Raw genomic sequence first — 12,872 nt, forward strand, 5'->3', positions numbered from 1 at the left:
ATTTTCAGTCAGAATGAATTTAAACGGTCAAATCTCAGCCAAAAATTGGTTTATAAATATGGAAAAAAATCCAGAAATATGTTGCTTCTGCCTATAAGTCGCAGGGAATGCAAACTATGCAAAAAAAAAAATGCTACAGCAAAAAATACGGCACAAGTTCTTCCTATAAATGCATGGATTTCGTCCATGTACTTGGTTTTCTTCCCACAGAGCAAAAACCATGCACATTAGGCTGATCGGTAACTCTAAATTATCCCAAGGTGTGAGTGAGAGTGTGAATGGTTGTTTGTCTTGTTTGTCTCTATGTGACCCTGTGATGGACTGAAGACCTGTCCAGGGTGTACATCGCCTCTCGCACAGTGATAGCTGAACATGGGCACCAGTGACCCCTATGTCCCAAAAAAGAAGAAGCGGGTAAAGATAATGAATGGATGGATTTGGGTTTCCTTCCACAGACCAAAACATACATGTTAGGCTGATTGGTAACTAAATTGTCCCTAGGTGTGAGTGAGAGAGGGAATGGTTTTGTCTAATTTGTCTCTTTACGTTCCTGTGATGGAACTGCGGCCTGTCCAGGGTGTACCCCACCACTCACATGTTAACTGCTGGACATGGGTACCAGCTCCCCGTGCCCCGGAAGTGATATGTGGATAAAGAAAATGGACAAATGGATTAAGATAACTCACTTTGTACATTGTTTTATATATATGACTGAAATTTAATATTTTGAAAAATGTATTCAACCTTCAAAATCTTTTTTTACAGTGTAGTTTTGGATAAAGCTGTTGATTTCACGTGTATTTGCAGTTAGAATACACAACACAAAGTAAAATAGATTCAAGCTTTATTGGTGAACGTGATACCAGCTTTTTTTGGTATTCTTCCAATACTTATGACAAGAACAGAGAGAATCTGCATCATGTAAAAGGATTCAAAATACCACATTCTGTAAATACAAATGCCCATATAAAAACACTATGATTGAACTGTCACCTTCACTGCTGAAATTCAGTGATGACAGTCATGTATATATTATATTTGCAATGTCATAGGTTAGATTCTCCATCTTTGTTAGATACAAAATAGACAAAAATAATTTCATATATTTTCCATAAATTTTCAAAAAATCATTTCCAAGTGATCACAACATAAAATGATCAATGCCATTCTGGATTGTTTGCAAGTTCAACACTAATATCAAAATAGTCTAATTTTTCTTTACTATATAATCACTTTTTTTTTTAATCTGATCAGAATTGATATGTAAATATACTTAACAATTTTGCTAAAAGAACTATGATTTGTGTCAAAGAAATAAAACTAAAAATTAAAAATGAGAATTTAAATGAGGACTTGCTTAATCAAACAAATTCATGGTTCTCAATCTTTTTTTTTATTTTTTATGTTTCTTTGGGACACTCATTTCCTTTATCTTCTATAGCCCTGCCGCTGATACAAGCTGGATTAAAGTAAGCCGTAACATCTAATTTCAAATAAAATATAATAAATGCAATCACCTCTCAGTGATTAGAGCTTTTTCAGCTGAGGCACACATTTCAGGATGATTTTCTCAAATAAAACACAAAAAGGGAGAATTCATTTTGAGCATGGCCAGTCATAGTTTGGTCATGGGTATGTGCAGACTGTTCCAGGGTCCCATCCACAGTTCATCCTCGTCTGATAATGTGTGTTCACTGTGGGACTCCAGTGTTTCCCGGCTGCTCTTGTGGTTGTCAACATTTGTCTCTTCTTCCACATTGACACATGACCCACTGTTGCTTCTATCAATTATGGCCTTGGCAATACTGGTTTTGGACCCAAAGCTCTTTAGATCTGTAATTGCTGAGCCCAGTGAACGATGAGAGGACAAAGTGTTGAGGTTTACATCCTTGTTAGGAGGAACACATGTGCTGACTCCGTTTTCCGTGTTGCTTTCTGAATTCTCTGTGTCAACAGGAGGGGGCTCCTCACAAGTCACACCTAACTTTTCAAGATTTTTAAAATGCTTTTTTAGTCGGCACGGAGAACCCATCTTTAGGTTGTTTAAATGTGGTGGTCGCCTAGTTCGAACAATAGTGCCATTTTGTGCGAGGTAGATATTCCCATTGATGTTGCTGTGGCTGTTGGGGAGTCTGTTTCGCTGGCTTTCTGTAGTGCTCTCCTCTCCAGTAGAAGTGGTTTCATTCTCCTGATCCACCACAAGCTTGATCCTCTTCTTTCTTCCAGCCTGAAAAAAGAGAGGGTATCAAGGTCTATGTCAATATATAGATTATTTTCATATAAAGTGCACATGAAGTGTCCAAGTCTCTGTGAAGTAATAAAAAAGATTACTTTTAAAGAAGTGACTTTGCAGACAGTGTATGTGGATATGCCAGCTTGAGTTACCTCCATAGATGGTTCATTAATAGTGTTATCATTTATAAAATAAGTCTTTGTTCTCCAAAGGAAAATATTTGAATGGACATCTTACATGTGTGGCAATTCCATATTTTTAGTCAGAAAATGCCTAATGCCCACCCCAAAAACCTCCTACTTATAATTAGGGATGCAACGATCCACATTTTTTTAACTTCCCATCCGATCCCGATACCTAAATCTGGATATCGTCCGATACCTATCCCGTTCCGATATCATCATCATTACTGATTTTATATGAGGCTGTAATAATCTCCTCTATTTGCATGCATGTCCAAAAAGGCAACTTGAGGTAATTTTTATTAATGCTGGATAAGTTTCAAAGTTAGAATTAAATTCTGCTAACACAATTTTTTTTTAAATCCTAGCTTTAAAGTGGATATTAAAGCGATTAATTTAAGTGATGAATTAGATAAAATAAAAAAAATTAAATGGCTTTAAACATCTGCTAAGTTCAATGCATAAACCAACACAAACATGTTCCTGTTTTTAGTATTTTACATCGCTTTATAATGCAGCCGTTTTTGTTTCTTTTTTTATTTTATTTATAATTTTCAAATCACATTTTTTTTTTATGATTGTCTACTGTTGAACTGATAAATATCTCCTGGAGGGTAAATTATATCTTGGCTGGAAGTATTAAACTGCAAAATCCTTCATTTTCTACAACTGATAGCGGTTGGTCATTAATTACGATGAAGTTTAGCAACTTCTCAGTAAACATTCAAGCTCCATGGCTTTGGCGGTGTGTTCTTCTTGTTCAGTCCGGGGCGGGCGGTCTGATTTCGGTCAGCTGTGCTCTGTCTGCCCCTCCTTGGAGACGGGCAGACTGAGTGGGGCAGACTGGGCGCAGCTGGCCGAGGCTGAGTTGCCTGCTATGGGTTCAGCGAGAGGAGCAGACTGCTGATGCCACGGAACTTGAATGTCCAATGTAAAACTAACTTTACCGCGGATTAACGTGGGGCTATGGCTCTGCAGACATTGCACATTGCTGTCTTGCGGTGTTTAGTGTAAAATACTTCCACACAGCGGACATGTTTCGATGAAAAGTTGGTTAGCCATTAGCCACAGTGCTGCTTACTCAGTCCTCATGTTTTAGCTGGCTGCAAACTATGAAATGGATTTCCTGAATGTGAGGCGGGTCTTATTACTCTGGGTTCATGAGACATGCCTCCGTTCAGGAAATCCATTCAATAGTTTGAAGCCAACTTGCAGAGCAGCTGGCATGGAATCACATGAGGAGATGTTTCAGCAGAAACAGACATGCATCGTGGATCGGAAATAGCTGCAGGTTGGATCGGAAAAATCAGATACGTAAATTATGCTGGTATCGGAGGCCGATACGGATACCGGATCGGCCCCATCCCTACTTTTACTATAGGTAGGACAAAATTATCAGGTGCTTCATAAAATCTAATTACAAAGAAATCTAATTCATTTTTGAAAGGCTACTGAAATTCAAATACCGTACTTTCCACCATACACATCGCACCAATGTATAAGTTGCATCAGTCAAAATATGTCTAATAATGTGGAACAAATATAAATAAGTCGCTTTGCCGTATAAGTCGCATCTATTATGCATCACCTCTAACGCGCCGCGTTTGTTATGCGTCACCGCTGACCAACCGGAAACGTGGGCCCGTGTTGCGCCAAAAATTGATTGGCTGCCAAATGGCAGCTGCAGGAGTGTGCACTGGATAACTTAAACAATAATTTAACAAGATTAACACTTAAAAACAATTGTTTGTTTGCGCAGAATTATAGGAACCGTGTGTCTCAGTTTAACTTTTCCGTAATAAATGCACTTTGACGGTCAAATTAGTAGCATTTCAAAAATTGATTTGCGACTGTGGGAGCACTCAGAGGGATGAATCGCTGTGAATTTCTTCAAAATTTAACAAAATAACCACCTAAAAACAATTATTTGTTTACTTGATATTATAGTAAAGGTGTGTCTAAGTTGAACTTTTCCTTAATAAATGCACTTTAATGGTCAAATCAACTGCATTTCACCTGGGCGACTCGGTGAAATGCAGCTGATTTGACATTTGCTCCAGGAGTTCCGAAGCGAGACGAAGGTGGCCTGTATGGCAAGCCAAGTGTTTCATTAATAGCCACTTTTTCCTATTAATGAGACACTTGGCTTGCCATATTAGTCGAGCACCCTCTAGTGGTTGAAAATGGTAGTGTTCAATATTTTCCATGTCAGAATGAATGAAATCGTCAGATCTCAGCCAAAAATTGGGTTATAAGTATGGGAGGAAAAAAAACAAATTAGTCTCTTTCCCATATAAATCGCAGGGCATGCAAATTTATGCAAAAAGGTGCGACTTATACGGCAAAAAGTACGGTACTTAATATTGCTAAGTGAACTTGTTAATAAATGGTTATCTAAAAAAAAGCTAAATTTATTAGCATAACATTAGCTTTAAGTAAGTTTATAGTAAAAAAAAGTTATGATTTTAAGTAGAATATTAACATTGTGGGAAAAGTCCACATGAAAGGTCTCAATAGGAAAAAAAAAAGGCTACAATGTTATAAAAATCAAAATGCACAGCAAAGCACACAGAAAGCATCAAAGGGGGAATAAGCCAAAGAAGTGAAAAAGTCAGATTCAGATAATATGCAGTAGAAAAACCACAAGGCTTCTTTACAAAACAGGAAAGATTTGAAGCACTCTGTAGATGCAGGCAGTATTTCTTCACTCCCATGCAAAGTACATTGATTTTGTTCGCTCTTACTTCACGGTGACAATGTGTCTCTAGAAGGATGTGGAGTTCCCTTCTGACTCGGAATCACCATCTGATGTTCCGTCAGTTTCTTCTGAGCCCTTTGACTGACTGACTGATTTGTCAGAAGAGATGGCATCCTCATCCACTTCAGTAATAGGAGAAAGTCCTCCATACGTCTCCTCAGACTTCTCACTGATGCTTCTGATGTCCGTGCTGTATGGATGCCCACTGTAGGGAGCTGAGGGTCCAGGGTCTCCAGACACCACACTGGACCTCCTGGATGCTGACTGATCACTGTACTCACTAGAGGAATCTTTGCTTTCGTTACCCGTCTCAGGTTCTTCCTCATCCTCCTCTTCACTCTCCTCTGTGATTGTGCCCTCTGAGCCACGGCTCAGGATAGATTTTTGGGAACCCCGACTCCCACCAGTGGAACGGGAACCTGCTGAACTCTCTTTGCTCTCTGTTATCTGACTGCCATTTGAAGATCGTTGACTTATCTCTGAACCAGACAGTTTTCTCTTGCTGGACCCACGAGATGAAGAACGTTCACTTCCTGACACTGACTCTGCCTCAGCATCGCTGGCTGTCCCTGTCCCTGACTCAGCCTCACTCAGTTCCTCACTGGATTTCTCTGAGGTGATTTTAGACATTCTGGATTTTTGAGATGATCTAACACTTGAGCCAGATAAAGATACAGCACTGCTAACACTCCCACTGCGACTCCCACTACCTCTGCTGCCACTCCCGCTACCTCTGCTGCCACTCCCGCTACCTCTCCTGCCACTCCCACTGCCACTGCTACCAGCACCAGATGTACTACTCCTCCTGCTGGCTTCAGTAGCTGATGATCTCACTGAAGAGCGTGCAGAGAATTCACTTCCTCTGGTGCTTTCTGAAGCATCTTCCTCCTCAGATTCTTCATCAGAGTCTTTCTCAGTTGCTGAATCCTTTTCTGTGCTTGTTTCCTGTTCTGTTGCTGTGCCTGTTCCTGACTCTGCTTCCTTGTCAGATCTGGACTCTTCCTCAGAGTCGGACTCCTTTTCGGTTTCTGACTCCTTCTCAGTCTCGGATTCTTTTTCCGTAGCGGAGGACTTTTCTGAGTCAGATTCTTTCTCTGACCCAGATTCTCTATCAGTCTCTGATTCTTTCTCACTGACAGAGCCCTGTTCTGTTTCCTCTTCCTCAGATTTGGACTTGCTCTCCTCATCAGAATCCCCGAGTTCTTCATCGGGCTCTTCCTCCGAGTCCACTGTGCTTTCGTTTGTATCATCCCTTTCTAAATCGACTTTAAGATAATCTTTGTCAACACTGCTTTTCTCTGAGGATTCCTCATCAGAGTCTCTCTCCCTACCACTTGCACTCGCACGTTCCTCTGGCTCACTTTCGGTCACGCTAATAGACACTTTAGATTTCCTTTCATCCTCACTGGCTGCTTGTGAGGCCTCCTCATCTCTCTCGCTCTCTGTGGCTGAGACATGACTTGCACTACTCTGTGACTTCCTCCTGATCTGCAGCTTGTTGGTGATGTTAATTTTCTTTAAAATTTTGCTAAGTCGACTGCGAGCATCAGACTTGCTGTCTATTGGCCCCATAGCTGCTGGTCCGTCAGCAAGGCTCTCCTGACTGTCAATACGGCGAGCTGACATCAATTTGGCATAATCCTTGTCCTTTGTACCAGCGCCAAACATTTTCAGCATATTGGCTTTCTTCCATGGAGATGGACCAGCATCAGATGGTGGCTGTCCTCCTTTGCTGGCCGCCAGGAGTTTGCTGAGTTTTATGACAGACTTTAGTTTCTTGGCAGCTTTTGATGGCTCGCCTTCCTGTGCTGGCTCAGCTTGTTCAACTTCCTCCTCTGGTGGCACGTCTCTAAAAGCAACCCTCTTCGGTGAACCTCTACCTCTCATTCCTCCACGGCCTCTGCCTCGGCCCTAAGACAATCATAATTTATTTAGCAACCTTTGGTAATGATAAAGACTGCTGGATTGCCACACGGGGTTCTGTTTTAATATTGCATTGGACATTTACAGCCCATTAGTGAACAATTGTGCCATTATAATTGTAATTTTAAACATCACATTCAAAGAATGGTAATACCTCAGGGCCATGTGGACTATAGTAATATCCATCATCCTCCATGATCACCTCTCCATATTCATCATACATGGGAGATATCAGCCTCCTTCTACTGCCATACTGAGGAAAGTCATACCTGGGAAAAAGACAAACCAAAATCATGTTCAGACTTGCAGCTGTTAAATTTTTACTCATCGGTTTAAACCAAACTACATAAAAATAACAATTTTCAAGCTGCAAAACAAATTGCCACAAACAAATGGGTTATCAAACACCTTCTGTCATTGAAAGTGACTATATTTAGATATAAAGTGCTTAAAGATTCAGTGTGGAGGTGTGACACATAATCTGCCACTGAAGTAAAAATCATTAACAACCTCAGTACACCCAATAGATAAACAGGTATTTTATAGAAAAGTAATGCATTGATTCAACAAATTACTGCAATATTGATCTTGGTGTTTTTGCTAAAATATCTTTTTTTTTGTTTGTTTTCATGTAAAACATGTTAACTTTAATAAACTCTTCCATCTTTCTCTTTCTCTCTCTCTTTTGTGGAAAATTTAGTTCTTACCATTAAAAAACATACTTGCTGAATCTTATCAAAACCCATGGACAAACGTGTCTCGACAAGTGTAAAACTACAAAAAATGTTTAGCTGTGTAAATTAATTTTAATCTATTTTTCTTTTATAATATGACAAACAACCATAATACTCTTCATAGGCTCTTCATGCTACTCTTACATAAACATTGCATAATGAGATTGTTAATTTATGTTTCAGATTTCAAAAACAAAAGAGAGAAAAAGGCAAATAAAGGAAAGAGCCTAGTGAGAGTTTGTCTGTCGGTGTCACCTAGACGTTAAACGTCTGCAGTGAAGACAACATGGTCCAGTTTGCACCCCATTGGAAATAAATACAGATCAACAGTCTTACCATCACATGGATGGCACACTTATTGCCGGAAGCAACTTTTACGATAAGACATCTCAGAAAATATAATGGCAACCTTTTGCAAACAAATCCCAGTGTGATTTAGACACATTAAGTACAGTGAGGTATGCTGACATGTAATATAAGCTGGTGAGTAACTACAATAAAGCAACACCCAATTTCACTGATGAAAGTTTGTAACATGAATTTGCAGCTCTCTTCTTTGATCTAAGCTTGTAAGGTGTAAAAGCTTCTGATAAATTTGCACAGTAATTCACAAAGTGGGACAAGTCACCTGTAACAGAGTAGGAGTGTCAAATGTACAATTTCTCAGCAGCTGGAGTGGATTTGAGTTCCATGCTTTTCCTCTTTAAACCATTTGGGCAACGTAACAGGCGAGCCAAAACACCTTGAATCTATTAAACTGGGAAATGCTTTTAGAGGCTCAGGTGCCCATGTCAAAGTGGCTTAAATCATCTCATTTGGTGCGAGTGGAAGGGCTACATTCTCATTTGGTAGAAAACAAGAAAGGGAGAAAAAATGTGCAAAAATTTTCTGTTTTGAAACCATCTCTCTTTCCAAATGACCTAATAAAGGCAAGGTCAAAATAAATACTGACACAATTCTTTAAGTTGTTATATGAATCAATGTTGACCTGTTTCTTGGATTAGTGTACTGTACAATTAATGAGGGATGCAACTGGCAGTGTGCTCACCCTTGGTCGTAATTATAGTAGTCTTGTGTGTAGTAATCCTGGCCTGGGTCGATACCTGACTCCATGGAGAGTTCCTGCATTTCACAGAGGCAGACAAAGAAATTACTCAGCATTCCTTAGGTTAAAAACAGTCAAAGAAGACTAGCAGCAGCATACTGGGTGAGAATAGAAAAGGAAACGAGTACAATCCCTGTGAATTAGGAAAAGCAGGAGGGTTTCTACCTCAGGTCTCAGAAGGGATGGCCTCAGCAGTTGCTGTTGCTGCCAAAGGTTAGTACAGATGAGGGAAACGGTAATGAAAGGAAAGGATGGTTAGGAAAGACACACATATGAAAAGCTCAGCATTATGTTGCGAATACAAAACCAGAAGACATTTCTGTCCTATGTATTAGATTCATGTAGAAAACCATAAAGGATAAAAGACAACACAAGACAAGAAGAAAAAACTGATACAGTAGTGATGGAATAAAGAAAGCACGATAAAGATGCTAAGAAAGCATAAAGGGTTAGAAAATTGCACAAAAAAACAAAAGTCTTGCCTTCAAATTTATCATTAAACATTAATAGATTAATGTTTTTTGTTTTCTTTGGCTGCTCTCCTTCAGGGGTTGCAACAGCGAACTAACTCGCACGAAGACTTGGCAAATGTTTTTACACCGGATGGCCTTACTGATGCAGCCACAGACCACCAAACTACCACAGCCCTCTCCGTGGAGCAGGGGGCTGCCATCTGGGGTGCCCCGGGGAGCAGATGGTCGGGGTTAAGGGCCTTGCTCAGGGGTCCAGAGTGGGGCAAGTAAGGGTGGAGGCAGGTGTGGGAGTTTCACCTTTTCCACCCAGATTATAATGTTGTGGGTCTGGGGAGTCGAACCAGCGGTCTTCTGGTCACAGGCTCACCTTCTCTAGCATCGGCACCATTACTCCACCTCTCCCATAAACACTTTAAATCATGTTTTAAACAATATTTACATATTGTACACTGTAAAAAAAAATAACTGTCAGGTGCCTGATTATGTTTCACAAACGTGCTAAACTTATTTATCACAAGAAATAATTGTATTTTTGCATGAGCGCATGATCATCTGTAATTGAATATTACAGCAATCTTATTTATTTATTTAAATATTTATTTTTTGTCTGAAGGTAAGATTTTTGGATGTAGACTACCTCAAGTTGTCATTAGTAAAAAAAAAAAGTCTTGGTACAAAAGAATAAAACAAAAACACATTACAACAAAACCGCTTACCTGTCTGCCACCTCTTCTCCTGGGCATTGTGGAAAGAAAGAAAGAAAAAGGACAAATAATAAATACACATTAACAACACTTTAATAAAAAAAAAAGTACTATTAAGTCTACATGACTACTGTGTCTATCTTCTGCTGACCAAAGAGGAAACTACAGCTTTACTTACTGTGAATTTTCAAGTGTTAAATTAGAGTTGCAGATATTGTTCAGCGTTCAAAAGGATGCCTAAGGCTGCACAGTTATCAAGCTGGTATAGGCTGTTTTTTTACCTTGTTATCTCATCCAAAAGAACAGAAAAGAAAGAAGCAATAAATGCAAACATCAAAGTAGCAAGACAGATTGAAAAAGGGGAGAAAAAAAAAAAGAAGTCAGTGTTTACGTGACTGTAGAGAGAGAATATGCTGGAAGATATGAAAGGAACACAGTGATTAAAGGAAAAGATCTGTTGCTCAATGCAAATAAATCTGTCTTTGGTTATTACATCCTAATATGCTCAGAGAAAACTATCTTTATTCTGAAGGCTTCTTTATTTTCTATAGAGGCAATCAAGGTTTATTTTGAGCTGACTAAAATGTGAAAACCAAGTTTTATCAAAAAAGAACAAATGAAAATAAGAACACATCTGCAGCCTTTTTCATACAAGTCAACAAGAAACTGTAAAAGTAGCTTGACTGAAACCTCCATGTTCACAAGTGCACAAGTGTAACCTGTCCAGACCCATAAATAATGACGACTTTCATGCACTTAGATGTATGGCCAGGCAATGATGTGAGATTCCTCTGGAGAGCTGTAATCTGTTGTTATGCGCCGGGACCAGAGAGCAGGGACGGGACAGAGCCATATGCCACACCTCCCAGGCAGAGTTGGTGATGGGAGCAGGATCTGATTGATGACTTGTTGGCTCGCCTGCTGGCCATTGCTGCTGCATGCAACATCAAGAATAATGGCTCAGTGGACAGTAGCCCCGGAAAGTTTGCACGCATGGGGTCTTGGTGGAAGACGAGTAATAAAAAAAGATTGTGTGAAAGGAGAAATAAGAAAAGCGGCTCTAAACTCACATCAAGACACGTTTTGTGCCTGTAGCAGAAGGATAAATCTGACTTTGATAATGAGTGAATAATTGCTGGGATGCTGTGCTGAGATGTTTGCAACATCCTGCCCTAAAATATGATACAAATAAGCAAATTTAGAAATGTGGCATAAGCCAGTTTCGCTCTGAGCCTAATTGGCAGACGGTATTTGTGGCAGTCTCCAAAAATTCTCAAAACATTTACGGGATTTTCTAATTTCTCGAATGAAACAGTGACGGTTGTGGATTTTCTAAACTAACAGTGGGTTCAAGAATAAATCATGTCAATTGTCGTTTGTGGCATTTATTAATATAAAAATAAGATAAAATAAAGGAATGATCTCAGCTTGACTTTTGAGCACGTTCAATTTTTTTCTCAAAACAGTTGCAAAGTGATCGTGGGCATCTAAAACCTGTCGCAAACACTTTTCTGTTTAACTTGTGTATTTCTAGAGCACTATAGTTGTGTTTTGACATTTGCACGGTAGAGTTTCAATTTTTGGCTCGAGGCCCCAGCCCGAACTGGCCCGGCCCGAAGTCGGGTCAAAATGATATGCTTGATGGGCGGGCCGGATCGGATCGGGCTTTGATGCAGTTTTAGAAGTGATGGTGGTTTTTTTTGTTTTTTTTTTTGGGTGTGCACCTGCTGAGGAGGATCTTGCGTGAGAACGTTGCCCTGGATTATCTGTGGATTATTCTTCAACCCAAATTTGGATCGCTGTGGATTATTATTTGCTCTTACCCAGGACTGCAGGGGAGGCACGCTAAAGCCTATATGGACACTGAGATCTGGTGAGATCGTTGCTTTTTATTTCGGCGTGTTGATGCCTAGATTGAGTGGGCATTTCCCTCATCCTCCATCAAAATGACTTTACTTCAAAGAAGGTAGCTGGACTGAAAGTTTGATCAACTAGTTGTTTTTATTTATTTATGGGGTTTATGGGATTTCATGTGTTGATATGGAAATGTTGTGGGATGAAGCGTTTGGGGGGTTTGTGGAACATAACTCATGGTTTAATTAAATTGTGTTAACTGCCCTAAATGCTATCCTTCGTGACCAATCTATTATTAGTTTATTTATGAGAGCTTTTTGCCTGTACGGGCAAATTATTTTCTGTTTACTGTATTTGGTTATTCTTACACCTCAACCAACATGTTTTTTGTGCTGTCTGCTCCAGGCACTGCACAGGACATAATTATCATTTTATGTAATTAATCCCCCTTTTACCTTAGTTTTGGGGGCGGATTGTTACAGATGGACAACCGGATCATCAGCCGTGTGCGTATGCTAACCATTATTAACTATAATATTATAATAACTATAATAATAACAATAATAATAATAATAATAATAATAATGTGCATACATTGTCATCATTGAATGCATGTTCCCATACAATGGCTCTCTGCATTTAACCCATCCACCACCAGGTGGAGCAGTGGGCAGCTATGGAAAGCACCCGGGGAGCAACTGGGAATAAGGTCTCCTGCTCAGAGACACCACGAGATGTGCAATGACAGGGGGTCGAACCCGAGACCTTTGGGGCCCGGGTCAGCTGCCCAGCCTCTACATCATCCCATCCCATCCCATCCCATCCCATCCCATCCATCCATCCATCCATCCATCCATCCATCCATCCATCCATCCATCCATCCATCCATCCATCCATCCATCCATC

General features: G+C 39.9%; 1 protein-coding gene across 2 annotated transcripts in view; it reads right to left on the reverse strand.

Moving 5' to 3' along the window:
- Nucleotides 1-1,615: 1,615 nt before the first annotated feature.
- pcdh15a (protocadherin-related 15a) overlaps nt 1,616-12,872 on the reverse strand; it is a 207,842-nt gene continuing 196,585 nt past the window's right edge. The window contains exons 33-39 of one of the 2 annotated variants that reach the window (XM_037680057.1): nt 10,125-10,143; nt 9,101-9,139; nt 8,879-8,952; nt 7,251-7,365; nt 5,956-7,084; nt 5,160-5,925; nt 2,165-2,227 (exon numbers count right to left, since the gene is read on the reverse strand). In XM_037680057.1, coding sequence (XP_037535985.1) covers nt 5,180-5,925; nt 5,956-7,084; nt 7,251-7,365; nt 8,879-8,952; nt 9,101-9,139; nt 10,125-10,143 — 2,122 coding nt within the window. In that variant the 3' untranslated portion in view covers nt 2,165-2,227; nt 5,160-5,179. Of the gene's footprint in view, nt 2,228-5,159; nt 5,926-5,955; nt 7,085-7,250; nt 7,366-8,878; nt 8,953-9,100; nt 9,140-10,124; nt 10,144-12,872 lie in introns of both variants that reach the window. The other variant, XM_037680065.1, reaches the window with a different exon arrangement.

The sequence above is a fragment of the Nematolebias whitei genome, chromosome 1 (genome assembly GCF_014905685.2).
Source record: "Nematolebias whitei isolate Nwh7 chromosome 1, NemWhi1, whole genome shotgun sequence".
NCBI lineage: Eukaryota > Metazoa > Chordata > Actinopteri > Cyprinodontiformes > Rivulidae > Nematolebias > Nematolebias whitei.